Source organism: Delphinapterus leucas, chromosome 16 (genome assembly GCF_059928025.1).
Source record: "Delphinapterus leucas isolate spDelLeu-1000000601 "Yukka" chromosome 16, BTC_Dleu_Yukka2, whole genome shotgun sequence".
In the NCBI taxonomy this organism is placed as follows: domain Eukaryota; kingdom Metazoa; phylum Chordata; class Mammalia; order Artiodactyla; family Monodontidae; genus Delphinapterus; species Delphinapterus leucas.
In genome coordinates this window covers 25,418,730-25,435,634 of record NC_143144.1, presented here as the reverse complement: position 1 = coordinate 25,435,634, position 16,905 = coordinate 25,418,730, and the positions used below count along the sequence as shown (strand labels likewise).

At 45.8% G+C, this 16,905-nt stretch overlaps 1 protein-coding gene across 3 annotated transcripts; it reads left to right on the top strand.

Annotated features, from left to right (window-relative positions):
* The first annotated feature begins 11,541 nt into the window (after positions 1-11,541).
* Positions 11,542-16,229, top strand: PRF1 (perforin 1). Of its 3 annotated transcripts, none has more exons than XM_022590802.2 (3): positions 11,542-11,672; positions 13,121-13,663; positions 14,599-16,229. In XM_022590802.2, the coding sequence occupies exons 2-3, from the start codon at positions 13,125-13,127 to the stop codon at positions 15,725-15,727; spliced, it is 1,668 nt and encodes a 555-aa protein (XP_022446510.1). In that variant the 5' UTR covers positions 11,542-11,672; positions 13,121-13,124; the 3' UTR covers positions 15,728-16,229. The 3 variants fall into 3 exon arrangements, with proteins under 3 accessions (XP_022446510.1, XP_022446511.1, XP_089753742.1); XM_022590803.3 differs by lacking the exon at positions 11,542-11,672 and adding an exon at positions 12,275-12,493; XM_089897616.1 differs by lacking the exon at positions 11,542-11,672 and having other exon boundaries at positions 13,068-13,663.
* The last annotated feature ends 676 nt before the right edge of the window (positions 16,230-16,905 follow it).

Sequence of the window (16,905 nt, the reverse complement as noted above, 5' to 3'; positions counted from 1 at the left end):
TTTGAAATATTAAAGTAAAAATGTCATTTGTTTTGTAGGCATGCCTTTTCCAGAGAACCTCATTGTCTGAGGACCTGTTTATGCTCATTAGTCCCTTTTCTTATTAGAACCCTGAGTGGGGCTGGGTTCCTTCCCTCAGCTCTTTTCTGTTGCCCGTGTTTAAGTGAGGTAGGTTTCCCTGTACTCCTGAATGGGAAGAATGGGCAGATTTCTTGGCCAAGATTCATGGCTCTAGGGCTCCCCCTTTTGTTGTACTGGAAAATGGCTTTAAGATGTGGCTTCGGAGGAGTTTGAGAACTGCTTCCTGTTACACTCCCCTACTTTCATCTGGATCTTCTCTTTACTTGGTTCCTCACTGTCCTGTTTGGTTTGGATTCCACTCCCAGCCATTTCTCCTCAGTGTAGGGCTTTGTCCTAAAAAGGATATTTGGCTGGCAACTTTCAACGTTTCATGGGGAGATTTCATGTGCTACTGGGAGGATTAATTTACATCATAATTTTAAAGCACTTCTCATGGTGCCTGGCAGATAGTGTTAAATATGGGATATTTATAATAATTATAATCATTAATACCTACCCATTTTTCCTACATACTAGTCCTACTCATAAACACAAGCTATTTCCTTGATGTGGGTCTCTCTCTTTCCTGCCTCCATGCCATTGCTCCTGCTATCCTGCCCCCTGAAAACCATGTCTGCCACCTACCAATCCGTCAAGAGCGTCTGAGTCCTGTGACATCAGTGGGTTAACGGAACCTAAAACCACTACTCTGGACCACTGAAGCTCCTCATTTCTAAGCCACATATCCCAAACCCCCTTTAAAATTTTATGCCAATGACCTACCTTCTATTTAGATCTTTTACTCTGTGCTAAGCCCTGTACATACATTACCTTTCAATCTCCACAGCAATACTTTGAGTTATAGGCATAGTGGGATAGGTACAATTATTGGCCTTATTTTACATATGAGGACACTGAGGCTTAAAGAGATTAGATACTTATCCAAGGTTGACTGTTAGTTGGCATACAGCAGTGATTTTGACCAGGCAGTCTGGCTCCCAAGACTATGAACTCAGCCACGGTGCTAAAACTTCTCTGGACTGTTGTCCGCATTAAAGATAGAATCCTACCTTGTGTGGCTCTGTAATCATCAGCACCCAGCGTATAGTAGGTGCTCAGTAAAGACTTCATGGGTGAGTTACAATAGATGAATGTGCACAGTACTTTGTGCTGGTCAAATGCATAAGGCTTCAGGGTTTTAAGACAAAACTTTTCTAGCTGAAAGGCACACGGAAAAGTCTCTGACACTGCTCTATTTCTTCCAAAGAGCCATTAGTCAGACTCTTACTCAGAGCTTCTTTTTTTTTTTTTTTTTTCCATTCAGCTTTAAGCTCAGTGAGACGTTTAAATTTTCACAAGCCCTTGGCCACTAGTAACCCATTACAAAACTCCCAAACATGGCCAAGCATGGCCCTCAAGACATTCACAAAACCCACATCAATTTTCTAAACTCTATAGTCTGAGGCCACCACTCTCACAGAGAAATCCCAGACCTACTGTTCTTTAATAGAAATATCAGAAAATTGGGAGCTCACTGATCAGTTAGAAATCCAATTTTTCCAGACGTTGGAATTTCACTTGGATGTGGACTTACTAGGCAGCTGTATGTGAACTGGGCTTCTGAGAAAGACCCAGCCTTGAGCCAGAAAACCTGGGTTTGGTCCCTGCTCTGTCACTTGTTGGCTGTGTAATGCTGGGCAAGTACTTCTTCCTGGGTCTCAGTCTTTCATTAAATAAAATAATTAGGAATAACAACATTCTGCTTATGTCACAACATTGTTAGGGGTACATTCAATAACGTATGTGACAGTCTTTGTAAACTGTAAAGTCCATGCTATACAAAATCAAAAGAGTGAGCCATGGGAGCCAACCGGGAAGGCTGGGCTGCCATGTTTAAACAGCCATGAAGGGACCATTGAAGCAAATGAGTGACCCAAGAAGGCACCTAGTGAAAAGTGAAGAACGGAGCAGAGAAAGAAGAGGAGATGAAAGACTGCAAAGTCTGAAAGAGAAATACAGAAAGGACAGGAGAGAGGGAGGAGCCTGATGTCTTTGTAGTTCCAGCACTCTGAAAGATTCCCACAGTAATATATCCTTACAGCGACCCTCATTATCTCTATTGATAAAAAAAAAAAAAGCAGGAGATTCTACTTCTACTACTCATTTCTATGATATACACAATAGCATTCTAGATTCCTGTTTTATTAATAGAGACTTCTCAGTAGATATTAATGTGGTGGGGTGAACCTCAAAGCAAGGGTGTTACAAATGCCCTCTCAGTGCTGTCCAAGTTGGGTTGATTTCACATGAAAATGTCAGCATCCACCATGCTTAGATCTCTTTGTTAAAACAGGAAAAACTTTCCATTAATTTAATGGTGTATGAGTTCGCTGGTGGTTGCTATACCTATCAGAGGCTTTTGAATCTTTTGGAATAAAATAGAAAAAATAGAATAAAATAGTCTAGCACATAGTAGTTGCTATTTTATTTGAATAATAGGAATATTTGAATAAATATGAATAAAACATTTATTGAATGAATAATATTTGTGAGATCAAATACTATAGAATAATTATCCTTAAAATCTCCCCTGCTGCAAAACACCTAGAAAGGTCAAATTAAATATAGTGACATGTATCAGAAAACATAGATGAGATTTAAAATAAGTAAGAGAAATCCCAAGGAGCCAAAACCAAAGAAGTAATAACTAGGGAGAAAAGCAGGCAGACCAGCCATGGATGCCCTGAGGGCATGTGCCTATCCAGGAAAACCAGAGCCCAAGTTATAATGACCAGAGGAGTAAAAGGCAATCATGTCTTAAGGATGGGGGTGGGGTAGGGGAAATGAAGCTGAGATCATCCCACATAAAACCTAAATAAATGCTCAAAGGGCTAATAATGTCAATGAAAGGGGAGACTAGAAAAAGAAAGTATTTATTGGGAAAGGGAGTCAAGAAAGATATTTGTTTGTCTCACTCTCAAATCTGAGTGGAAGGACAAAATCTCTCCTAAAACATCATAACCACAGACCTACCCCTCCCCCTTCATTTGAGGTTCAAATTTACACCACATGTATGGGTTAGAATATGCCAAGCCAAAAAATTAATACAAATAGATGGGTTGGTAAAACCGGGAGGTGCCTCATAAAACCAAAGCAAACCTACTTTGGAGGAATTTCTCAACCCAGGCTTTGTGGGATTCCCGCAGATAAAGGCAATCAAGCATGAGCTCACAATCTAAACTTACAAGCAAAACGCTCAAGGATACAAGCCACTAAGAGGGAAGAGTCAGCTGATATAACAACATAAAGGATTTGATACACCAAGGGTTACAGGTATTGGCATGACTAGACATAAAATTTTAAATGAGTATGTTTGAATGTTTTTAAACTTTTTTAAAGGAATAGAAAACATAATCACAAAAGTTGGAACAGAATGAAACAGAGAGTTTATAAGTAAATAATAAATCATTGGAAGTAAAAATGAACTAGACAAAAATCTGGAAGTTTGACCACATACTCTGTAGATAAGGCTAAGGAAAACAGGTCCACTCATGCATTGCTGTAGGAGTGAAAACGGATGCCAGCCCTATGGAGGGTATATATATGTATATATGTACATATGTATGTATATATATATTCTATATGTATATGTGTAACATATGTATATATATATGTATATGTGTATGCATGTGTGCATGTATACATGTAGTTTATAACAAAATTGAACATATATAAGGTTCTGACCCAGCAATTCAACCTCTGGAAATTTATACACAGATACACCTGCACATATCCAAAATAAGATATGTACAAGGTTATTCACTGCAGCATTGTTTGTAAGAGAAAAAGACTGTAAACAACTCAAATGTCCATCAATAGGAGGCTGGTCAAATAAGTTATTGTTCATCCATATAATAAAATACTATGCAAGTGTTTAAAAATAAAAGAATGAGGAAACTATGTGCTGATATGTAAATATCTCCAAACTATACTATTTAATAACAAAATCAAAGTACAAAGCAAGACGTATAACATGCTTCCTTTTGTGTGAGAAAGGGAGAAAATAAGAAAACATTTCTACTAGTATTTGCTTGTATCAGTGTGAAAAAATTCTGAGAAGACACCAAAGAAACTAAAAATAAGAAAAAAGAAAAGGAAAAAAGTGGCACCTGTGGAGGTAAGTTAGAGCGGGGGCAGGTGGGTAAAGGAGCAGGAAGGAGTTTAATCACTATATATCTTTTTATATTGTTTTGATTTTTGAATCTTGGTAAATGTATTATCTAATTTAAAAACTCAATGGATGGATTAAATAGCACATTAGACAAAGCTAAAGCAAGAATCAGTGAACTGAAACAAAGAACTAGAGAAAAATAATGAGAACACAGTACAGAGAGACAAAAAGTAGACAAGGAAGAGTATAACAGACCAGGAAGACAGAATGAGAAGGCCTATTATATTGCTAATTGCAAAAGTCAAAAATAGAGAGAATGGGGGCTTCCCTGGTGGCACAGTGGTTGAGAGTCCGCCTGCCGATGCAAGGGACACGGGTTTGTGCCCCAGTCTGGGAAGATCCCACATGCCGCGAAGCGGCTGGGCCCGTGAGCCATGGCCGCTGAGCCTGCGCGTCCGGAGCCTTTGCTCCGCAACGGAAGAGGCCACAACAGTGAGAGACCCGCGTACCGCAAAAAAAAAAAAAAGAGAGAGAGAATGAGGGAGATATGAAGGGATAATGGCCAAGATGTTTTCATCATTTTCCAGAATGATGAAAGATGTGAATCCTCAGGTACAGGAAGAACAAATCCCAAACAAGATAAATTAAAAGCAATTCATATCTGGATACATACTTTGTTGTACAATTTCAGAAAATCAAAAATGAAAAGATCTTAAAAACAGTGCTTCCCCAACCCAAAACCACAAATTCTCAATAAAAGTAATGACAATTAAACAACAGCAACAATGGAAGCCAGAAACAGTGAAGTAACTTCAAAGTGTTGAGAGATGTCAACCAGCAATAACTTCAAAGTGTCAGTCAGCTGAAATTATGATTCAAAAACAAGGGCGCAACAAAGACGTTTCAGGCAAACAGAAACTGAGAGTGTGTGCCACCAGAGACACCCACTGACGCCCTTCTAATGCGTGCACCTTAAGAAAAAGGAGAATTATCCCCAAAGGAAGCCCAGAGAATAATGAGAAAAGAAATTGGTAAATGTGTAGGTAAATATAAACAAACATTGACTGTATCAAGTAATAGTACCAATGACTAATTTAGTAGAGGAAAAGTAAGCTAGAACTAAAATACCAGAAAAAATAACCCTCAGAAAGAGAAAAGGTGATTTTAGATAACAGCATACTAAGTATCCCTGGAAAGGAGAATAACAGTAAAGAATGTTAGATCTTGAGAAGAATGCATGTTAGCATTTTTATGGGTAACCACTAGAGAATCAGAAAGATTCTAAGATCTAAGCCATGAGAGGGAAAAGAATGTACTTTTTAAAAAGTTTAGTCAATCTACCATAAAAGAAGGCAGGAAAGGAGTGCAGAAAGGGAAGCAAAGAAGAAGCAGGACAATGAAAAAACATAACACATGATGGCAGAAATAAACTCTAACAGAACAATAATCACAATAAATGTAAATGGACTTAATGCAGTTATGTAGTTACTCAGATTGGATGACAAAACAAAATCTAATTATGTTTAACAGAGACCCACTTAAAACATAAGAACACAAGGAGTTTGAAAGTAAGATAGATCCCCACAGTGAGTATTAATCAAAAGAAAGTCGGTACAGTTAAAAATGATTAAGATAGTAAATTTTATGTTATGTGTAATCTACCACAGTCTAAAATAGCAATAGTAAAAAAAAGTTGGGATAGCTCTATTAATATGAGACAAAATTGATACTGTGGCTAAAAACATTACTTGGAATTCAAAGGGTCACTACACAAACAGTTCAATTCACCAAGAAGGCAAAATGATACTACACTTGTTTCATAAAACAGCCTCAAAACCTAAAGCAAAAGTTGACAGAACTCTAGCTGCAGGGAGGAATCTACAGATGTTGAATGTCTTCACAGTGGGAGATTTTAATGATTCTCTCAGTAATTAATATATCGACAAACCATAGATTTGAACATAGAACCCTGCAACCAAAAATTAGCAAATAGATATTCTTCTCAAATACATAGGAACGTTTACAAAAACTTAACATTTAGTAGACCACAGAGAAAATTTCAACAACCATCAAAGAATGGCTGTCATATAGGCAACATGTTCTGACTACAATGCAACTACGTTAGAAATCAATAACCGAAAGATAGCATTTAAAACTCCATTTTCGGACTTCCCTGGTGGTGCAGTGGTTAAGAATCTGCCTGCCAATGCAGGGGACACGGGTTCGAGCCCTGGTCTGGGATGATCCCACGTGCCACAGAGCAAATAAGCCCGTGTGCTACAACTACTGAAGCCTGTGTGCCAGGAGCCCATGCTCTGCCACAAGAGAAGCCACCACAATGAGAAGCCCACGCACTGCAAAGAAGAGTAGCCCCTGCTCACTGCAACCAGAAAGCCCGCGTGCAGCAACAAAGACCCAACACAGCCAAAAATTAAATAAATAAATAAAACTCCATTTTCTTCAAAATGTAAAAAGCACACTTAAAAAAATAACTCAAGGGCTTCCCTGGTGGCGCAGTGGTTGAGAGTCTGCCTGCCGATGCAGGGGATGCGGGTTCGTGCCCCGGTCCAGGAAGATCCCACATGCCGCGGAGCGGCTGGGCCCGTGAGCCATGGCCGCTGAGCCTGCGCGTCCGGAGCCTGTGCTCCGCAACGGGAGAGGCCACAACAGTGAGAGGCCCGCGTACCGCAAAAAATAAAAATTAAAAAAAAATAACTCACAGGTCAAAGAAAAATCATAAGGAAATTTAGAAAATATGAAGAAACTAGGCAATAATGAAAATACTTCATACCAAAACTTTAGAGATGCAGTTAGAAAGATTGTTAGAGAAATGGAGAAGCTTAAATGCTTACATTAAAAAAGAAGAAAGTCTAATCCAGTAATTCCACTTCTGGGTATTTGTCCAAAGAAAACAAAAACACTGACTTGAAAAGGTATCTGCACCCCCATGTTCACTGCAGCATTATTTACAAGAGCCAAGATACAGAAACAACCTAAGTGTCCATTGATGGATGAATGGATAAAGAAAATTAAGAAAATTATAGATAGATGATAGATATACAAACATATATATATATATTTATAATTATTATTCAGCCATAAAGAAGAAGGAAATCTTGCCATTTGCAACAGCATGGATGGACCTTAAGGATGTTATGGTAAGTGAAATAAGTCAGACAGAGAAAGACAAATACCATATGATCTTATTTATAGATGGACTCTTCTCGTTAAAAGCCAAACTCATAAATACAGAGAACAAATTGGCAGGGGTTGGGGGTCAGTGAGATGGGTGAAGGAGGCCAAAAGGTACAGACTTCCAGCCACAAATAAGTCATGGGGATGTAATCTACAGCATGGTGACTACAGTTAATCATTCTGTATTGCATATCTGAAAGCTGTTAAGAGAATAGATCTTTGAAGTTCTCACCACAAGTGAAAAAAAAGATTTTGTAACTAAGTAAGGTGATGGATGTTAACTAGACTTTTTGTAGTAATAATTTCACAATATATACAAACATCAAATTGTTATGTTGTGCACCAGAAACTAATAATAATGTTATACGTCAGTTATACATCAGTTCAAAAAAGAAGAGTGAAAGTTAATGAACTAAGGATTCATCTCAAGACATTAGAAAAAGAACAATAGAAGAAACCCAAAGAATACAGGAAAAAGGAAGGAAATAAAAATATAAGAATGAAATGAACAAAATGGAAAATAATGGTACAATGTAGAGGATGAATAAAGCCAAGAGCAGATTCTTTGAGAAAAGTAACAAAACTACATAAAAATCTTTAACAAGAATGATCTGGAAAAAAGAGAAAAACCATAATAAAAATTATAATCTAAAAAAGGGGTATCACTACTGATTAAGAAAAAAAAACTTTTAAGAGAAAGAGAGAGACTGTTGTAAATAACTTCATGACCACAAGTGTGAAATTTTACAGACAAGAAGGTTTCATAGAAAAATGTAACTTGCCAAAACCGATACCAGAAAAACAGCTGGAGAACCTGAACAGAGCTATTGAAGGCATGGACCCTGCAGTTACAAATCTACCCAACTACAAAAACTGAGCCTTCTACAAACTCTGCCACAGCAGGGAGAAAGTGGAAAAACTCTTCAACTTATTTCATGTGACTGAAGGTGATAACTCAAGAATAACTATGGATAACTCATTTGAGGGGCGAGGAAGAATCCCAAAGTTTCACAAATCTGTAAAGAAAAGGGAACAAAGAGTGATCACAGGACGAAGGGAACAACGCCTGGGACTGCATTTTGGATCTCTAAAATATGCACAGTAAGTACAATCTAAACACAGGATTTGTTAAAGGATCTCCTTCCTTTCATTACAGTTCGTGTTTGCAGCAGGTATAGTTTATATAAGTAGATGTCCTCAGGATCAGTATCTTTCTCATGCATTCTGTGTGGAGTATCCATGGAGCTTTTCTGTCAAGAGTAAACATTTTGTAACCTCAAAAAAATATATATCAAAACTATATCCACGTGCATAAGAATGAAGGTGGACCCCTTTCCATACACAATATAAACGCCAAGTAGATCACAGGCCTAAATGTAAGAGCTATCTATAAGACTCTTAGAAGAAAATATAGGGTTTTTCATGACCTTGGGTTAAGCAAAGACTTTTAGATAGGACACTAAAAGTATAACCAACAAAAGAAAAAAATAGATAAATTGGGCTTCATCAAAATTAACATCATTCATGCTTCGAAGGACACCATCAAGTGAGTGAAAAAACAACTCAGAGAATAGGAGAAAACATTTGCAAATCATATACCTGATAAGGGTCTAGAATCTGAAATAAAGAACTATTATAAATCAATAATAAGAAGACAAATAACCCAATTCAAAAATGGGCAAAGGACTCAAATAGACATTGCTCCAAAAAAGATATACAAGTGACCAATAAGCAAATGAAAAGATGCTCAACATCATTAGCCACTGGGGAATCAAATCAAAACCACAATGAGACAACACTTCACACACATAAGAATGGCTATAATCAAAAAGTCAGATAATGACAAGGATGTGGAGAACTTGGAACCCTCACGCACTGCTGGTGGCAATGTACAACGATGCAGCCACGTAGGAAAACAGTTCCTAAAGAGTTACTGTAGACCCACCAATTCCACTCCTACATATAGATCCAAGAGAAATGAAAACATATGCACACACAAAGAATTTGTACACAAATGTTCATAGCAGCATTATTCACAATAGCCAGAAAGTGAAAACAACCAAAATGTCCATCAACTGATAAATGGATAAACAAATGTGGTATGTCCATACAATGGAATATTATTCGGCCATAGAAGGAATACAGTATTGATACATACTACAGCTTGGATGAACCTTGACAATATTATGTTACTTGGAATAAGCCAGATACAAAAAGTCACATCTTGTATGATTCAATTAACAGGAAAATCCATAGAGACAGAAAGTAGATTGGTGTCGGGGGAAGGAGGCGTGACTGCTAACGGGTACCCGGTTTCTTTGCGGGAGTGATGAAAACGTTCTAAAACTGAGCACAACTCTGCAAATATACTAAAACCCACTGAACTGTACACTTTAAACGGGTGAATTGTGTGGCATGTGAACTATGTCTCAACAAAGTTGTTAATAATAAACCCTACAGACGGTGTCGGAAAATTGCATCTTACGTCTCTGCGGAAAAACCGTGATTAAAACACATTTCATGTGCTAAGTTTCAGTCGGAGAGGACAGCTGTCATCAGCTACGCAGGCCAGAATCAGCAGTTGTAAACTTCAACGTCATCACTGCTCTTTCATGGACCACCCCCCACCAGCATCTCTTGGACATTCGCCACTTCATACGCCGAGTGAAAACTACTAAATGCACATTTCAGCATTAGGATCCTTAGAAATCCCAAAGTCCTCCCTTTGGTTTTATAGATGAGGAAACGAACCTAGAAAGGGGTTAAAACTCTACTGCCAAGAGTCACAAGGCAAGTTTGCATCGAAGCTGGGATTAGAACCTGTCTCCCCTACCTCACCTTTCTCTTCCTACAGATTTTCTGCAGGGTTCCACGCCCCTCAAACTGGTCTTCTGAGCACGGTCAAAACCAAACTCCTCACAGCCTGGATATCTGACTTAGGCCGCGGGCGGGAGCTAGAAGGGGGTCAGGAGGCCGCAAATTCTAGGACAGGGAGGGGGACATTGTGGGGAGGAGATGGGGCTGGGTTTCGAGAAGACAGTTTAAACCCCAGTTCCCGTAAGAGCAGGGGACACAGTGGGGGACATAAACTCAAGGGATGAGCCATCCCATGGTGTCACATGTGGTCTGAGGCCTGTGGCTACTTCTTCCTGTCGCTAACGTGGTTAGAGGGTAAACTCACAAGAACGGTTCCCCACTTACCCAGCTATCTCCACCTCAGACCAGTATGACTTTGCCCCCCAGAAGTTGTCCTGTGAGTCACTCAACCCATGGAAATCTCATGTAAGACAAAGGTTGGAGAAGGCCCCAGGCCTCTGGCCTCACCCAAGTCTCTCTTCCCCGCAGTGTCGCACAGCTGCCCGCCCACCTGCACTATGGGGTCAATCACAGACCAGGGCTAGGGAGGAGGCTGGAGACCGGCACGGCCACTGGTTCCCCTCACAAAGTGAGGAACAGGAGACCCTGTCCTGAGGTCTGCGTTTGGGGCCCAGAACCTGGCCTGGGCTGGGGTGCAAGTGTGGGCAGGAAGTGGGCAAGCAGATGTGAACAACATTTATTTTCTCCCCACTGCCCTGGGAGGAGGGAATGGTCACGTGCTTTAACACTCACAGAGGGCCAGGCACTGTTCTGAGCACTTCACACGTAGAAACTCCCCAGTTCTTCACAACCCATGGGGTGGAGATGAGGAAACTGAGGCACAGAGCGGCTAAAGAAGCTGATCAGGCCACACAGTTAGTGCGCACCCGAGCTGGCCCAAGTCCAGGCGGACTGGCTCCCGAGCTCCTACTCTGTACTGCCTCTGACAGCCCACACGTGCGATGCTGCGGGGAGAAGCAGGGAAGCTGTCCCTGCCGGCCCGTCATCAGCACCAGAGCTGAATCTCAAAGCTCTCAGCCCCCTGTGTTCTTGCTCCACCCACTAAACCTCACCTGTTGGCCCCGGGGTTCCCATGCCCTGCTTGGCAGATGAGCCTCTGGCCCTCTCGGCTTGCTTCCTGAGGGCTGTCAGCAGGCCGGATGAGAAGGTGAGGGCAGGGTGGGTGCTGGAGGGCGGGGCAGAGCAAAGGGGACCCATAACTAGAGCTGGGGGGCGGGGCAGGAAGCAGAAGCGATGTGAACTGTGGCCTGCGTGATGAGCTGTGATGAGCTGTGAACTGTGGCCTGGGGGGCTGCACCACCATTTCAGGAGCCTCCCGTGGGGAGAGAGGGTGTCTCTCTCGTAGGAGCATCTCAACACAGGACTCCAGGTAGGGAGGAAGCAGGGGGTCAGGGAGGCTGGGAGCCTCTGAGTGGGGACAGAGGGGCACAAGAGTAGGGCTGCTCTGTCTGGGGAAGAGGCTGATGGAGGAGGAAATGCTGTAGCCCATGAGGCAAAAGACTCGGGTCCAGACTGTGCCGTGTCACTAACTCGCTGGGCAGCCTCATGCCCACCCTGGGCTTCAGTTTTCTCTTATACAAAATGAAGAGGTTGGAGTACACAGTCTTTAAGGCCCCTTCAAAGGCTGACAGTTAAAACTAAGAAAGCTGGAAACGGGCTCCCCGGGAAATAACATGACGAGGGTCAGGATGGAGACTGAGTTCTTTAGACTAAGGTTATGAACTATGCTGGCTGCCTAAGCAAGATGATCGGAGGGCCTTCAGCAGACTCCCCTTCTCCTATTTACCTCCCTGGGGCCTGCCATTTTGCCTAGAATTCCACCATTCAAGCCACTCCTTTAGGTAAGGCACGGAAGGTTCCAGCTGGGATACAGGGGAAGTTCCTGCTCTCCGTAATCCCCCGGGCCTCAGACAAGCTGCTGTCCGTCCCTGGCAGGTGCCAGAGTGGAGAGGCCTCTGAGGAGCTCAGTCTGGACGGGGTAGAGAGAGGAGATTCCAGATCATAAGCAGGCCCAGTGAAGCTTCAGAGCCGCCTCAAAGTGAGGAAGAACCTTTCAGCTAAGCACTGTCCGAGAGTCGGCAGTAGGCAGCTTGCAGACGCGGCCAGAATCCCGAGGAGCGCGGCAGGGAATGCCAAAGGGGAGACGAGCGAACCGAACGGCCCCTCCCCACACAGGATCTAGGGGCACAGGTGCATAGGCCGCTTTTATTCTAGAATTCAGGCTGATGTTCTTCCATGAGCTCAGAGAGAAGGCCCCAAAGGGGAAATGGGGAGAATGAGGGTGATGCACAACCTCATTTCTTTTCCAATTCTGTTAAGGGCTTAATGGGGGTGGGGGGAGATAATGAGAGAGGTGAGGTAGGGAAAGAAAGCATGGCTTGGTCTTGGGTCCACAATAATACCTCTCCAGAATCCAGGCTTCCCTAGAGTTCCCAGATTCCCCAGATTCCTCCCCAAATCTTCTATGGCTACTCTCCGTCCCCTCCTCTGCACGCAGAGCCCCCTCTCCACCAGCAGTAGCTGTGGTCCTGGGGACAAAACCATCCATCTGGATTCCCATTTGGCCTTAAATAGTGAAATCCTAGCAAGGGTCTCCTCCTGGCTGTGTGACCTTGGGCAAGTCCACTCCCCTCTTTGGGTCCATCTGTACAATGTAGGGGGTGGACCAGGTTTGTAAAGGCCATGCCAGCTCTGACATCCCATGACTTAGGAGATATCTCATTCCCTCCCCATCCCATAAGGCCTGATAAGCTCCAGTTGGAGGGGTTGGCCCTCCTCCATGCCCCTGCCCACAGCTTCTGCCCTCTGTCTCCGCAGCTCCATGGCCTCCCGAGCGCTCCTCCCCAGCGTCCTCCTCCTGCTTCTGCCCGTGCCCACCCCTGCCCCCTGCTACACGGCCGCACGCTCTGAGTGCCGGCGCAACCTCAAGTTCGTGCCCGGCTCCTGGCTGGCAGGGGAGGGCGTGGATGTGACCAGCCTCCGGCGCTCAGGCTCCTTCCCGGTGGACACACAGCGCTTCCTGCGGCCCGACGGCACCTGCACCCTCTGCCGCAACGCCCTGCAGCAGGGCGCCGTCCAGCGACTGCCCCTGGCGCTCACTGACTGGCGCACCCAGGGCTCGGGCTGCAACCGCAAAGTGGTCAAGGGTGAGGGTCGCTCCACCGAGGAGGTGGCTGGGGCGGCGGCCAACAGCATCCGTAACGACTGGCAGGTGGGGCTGGACGTGACTCCCAAGCCCAGCAGCAACGTGCACGTGACCGTGGCGGGCTCGCACTCTCGGGAAGCCAACTTCGCGGCCCAGAAGACTCACCAGGACCAGTACCGCTTCAGCCTGGACTCAGTGGAGTGTCGCTTCTACAGGTGAGCGCCGGGGTGGGGGGAGTGGAGGGTGGACGGGACTTGGAAAAGGCGTGGGAAACTCGGGGTGGTCTGGGAGCCCTGGAATGGCAGCGTGGGGAGCTGGAGGCCGCTTCCGCCAGGAGGAGATGGCAGTCTTGGTTCTCATGTACCCCCTTCCCTGAGGCCCTGATCTGGAAGAACCCAGGGAGAGAACAGGTGGAGGGCAAGCCAGCAAGGCTATGCTCAGAGCCCCAGGTGGTGCCAGTCTGGTCTACTGAGCACCCAACCGCCACTTCCCTGGGCATTGCTAGCTTCCTGCGGGCAGGAGGCCTGGCTGGGGCCCTCCTATCCCTGGGCCTCTTTCATCCGTTCAAGCGCTCTTCATTTCTGCCTTGCCAAGCTCTGTGCTAGGAACTCGGGCTACAGGTTGAACAAGAGCAGCCATGCCCTGAGCCCTCAGGGACCTACTCACCCTAAGAAATGCATGGGACCCAGAGTCACCCACCCTGACTTCTCTCACGGGAGGCCATGTTTCCCACACAGTGAGACAGGGCGCTCCTGCCTGCGTGGCCAGAGTTGTCAGGAGCCCAGGTATACAAGGCCCAACCCGGGGGACAGACAGACAAAGGCCACAGGACTAGGTTCCAAAGCCAGAGAGATACCATCGGTGTCACACCATCACTTGTAAAATTAGAAAAGAAAAAGAAAAGAAAAAACTTTTTTTGAAAAAGAGAGACAAAAATACCTATACGAAGTCCCTAGGTCACCAAGGGGCAACGGGCAGGGGGGGTTTCCCTGCTGGCTTGGTGGTTCAGAGCTTGAGCTTTGGAGCCAGGCCACCTGGGTCCAAGTCCTAGTTCCGCCATTTAATGGGAGCTTGGGCAATCTCACAGGAGTTATTCAGGGGAAAACACTACCCACCACTGGGTCCACCTGATGTTTTTCTCTCCCCTCAGTTTCCACCTGGTGCACACTCCCCCACTGCACCCTGAGTTCAAGAGGGCCCTCAAGTCCCTGCCCCCCCACTTCAACATCTCCACCGAGCCTGACTACCGGAGGCTCATCTCCAGCTATGGCACCCACTTCATCCGGTCCATGGAGCTGGGAGGCCGCATCTCGGCCCTCACCGCCCTGCGCACCTGCGAGCTGGCCCTGGAAGGGCTCACGGCCCAGGAGGTTGAGGACTGCCTGGCCGTCGAGGCCGAGGTCAGCATAAGAAGCCACGCCAGTGCCTCGTCGGCATTCAAGGCGTGTGAGGAGAAGAAGAAACAGCACAAGATGGGGACCTCCTTCCACCAGGCCTACCAGGAACGCTGTTCTGAGGTCGTTGGCGGCCACCACACGTCCATGCACGACCTGCTGTTCGGGAACCAGGCTGGGCCCGAGCAGTTCTCAGCCTGGGTGAGCTCATTGCAGGACAGCCCCGGCCTGGTGGACTACACGCTAGAGCCTCTCCACGTGCTCCTGGACAGCCATGACCCGCGGCGGGAGGCGCTCAGGCAGGCTGTGAGCAAGTACGTGACGGACAGGGCACGCTGGAGGGACTGCAGCCGCCCGTGCCCCCCGGGGCAGCGCAAGAACCCTAAGGACCCGTGCCAGTGCCTGTGCCATGGCTCGGCGGCCACCAACCAGGACTGCTGTCCCAGGAAGAGGGGCCTGGCCCGCCTGGAGGTCATGAACTTCGTGGCGACGGGTCTGTGGGGAGACTGGACCACTGCCACGGACGCCTACCTGAAGGTCTTCTTCGGCGGCCAGGAGCTGAGGACCGACACAGTGCGGAACAATAACGACCCCAGGTGGATGACACGGCTGGACTTCGGGGATGTGGTTCTGACCACAGGGGGCCCCCTGAGGGTGCAGGTCTGGGATGCAGACTATGGCTGGGACGATGACCTTCTCGGTACCTGTGACAAGACTCCAAAGTCTGGCTCACACGAGGTGAAGTGCCATCTGAAGCACGGTCACCTGAGATTCTCCTACCACGCTAAGTGCTTGCCTCACCTGGCAGGGGGGACATGCCTGGAGTATGCCCCCCAAGGGCTTCTGGGGGAGCGTCCAGGAAACCGGAGTGGGCCAGTGTGGTGAGAGCAGTGGGCCCTGAGAGGACCAGTGTGCCGAATTGGAGGGGTCTCACGAAGGGACCCAGAGGACCTATCTCCATATCCCCATTAGACAGTTGGAAAACTGAGGCTTTTTTTTTTTCAGTGAGGTGGCTGAATTTACAGGCCAGCCCTGAGTCACCCTGTCCAAACTACCTTAGCTCTTTGATATTCTCAAGCCCCAGAAATGAGCTGGAGTTGGGCCACTGCTACACAGGTCCCAGCTCAGGTCAGGAGCCGGGCAGAAGGCCAGGAGGCTGTTCCCACCAGGCTGCCTGGTGTCATTTGTACCATTCCCTTACAACCCCTCTTCTAGCGTGGTGAATTCTTCATCATATTAGATCTAACCCCTTTGGCCCCAGCTGCTCTGTTTGCTCTGTTTCCTTTGCCCACCAAGCTTTGCCTCTCAGACAAATCCAGAGCTCTTTTGACCTGTCTCATTGTGTACACAGCCTGACAGAGGACCAATAAATGTGATGTGACGGTGAGCGTGATGGTGTTGGTTGTGGCAGAGGAGAGGATGGAGACCAAACACAGCCTTGGAGATAAACTTCTACATTAGCAACCCTACCCAACAGAATGGGTGGTTGACCCCAGGGGTAGGCAAATAATGTAAATAAACTATTTTTCCACTTTGGCTGGAAATGGGGGGACCCAAAATATTTTACTTTCCTCCTAACTCTCTGATTTGAGTAACAGCAGCATAAACAGTGATCAATGCCAATGGGCATTCAGCTCTGAGCTGAGAAACAAGAGGGAATGGTGAGGATTCTGGTGAACCAAAGGGCACGTCTTATCCAGGGAGGGGGTGGGGGGATGGACAGCTCTGCACCAGCCAAACATTCCCAGGCAGGAATGTGAGCCCAGTGCTGCCAGGTTTTCTAATTTCTTAAAGTAACCAGAAATCCCAGCGTGACTTATAAGTGTTGGCAATTCATTTCACTTTGTAAAAATAAACCTATATGGGCAAGCACAGTACAAACCAAAGAGGACATGTATGCAGGCCATGACTGATCCGGAGCAACCAGTTTGGAAACTCTAATTTCAGCAGAACCCATCTGGCAGACTAACAGCTCTCCCCTGTCCCACAGTTCGAGGAGAGAAGGCAGTGGTTTCAACCAGGTAGCGTCTGAGGGCCTCCTGGGCTTGGCATGCAGGAATCCC

Coding starts and splice junctions, on each gene's coding strand:
- PRF1 (XM_089897616.1), top strand. CDS start 13,083: ATGCCCCTGCCCACAGCTTCTGCCCTCTGTCTCCGCAGCTCCATGGCC. Junction 13,664..14,598: donor GTGGAGTGTCGCTTCTACAG/GTGAGCGCCGGG, acceptor CTCTCCCCTCAG/TTTCCACCTGGTGCACACTC.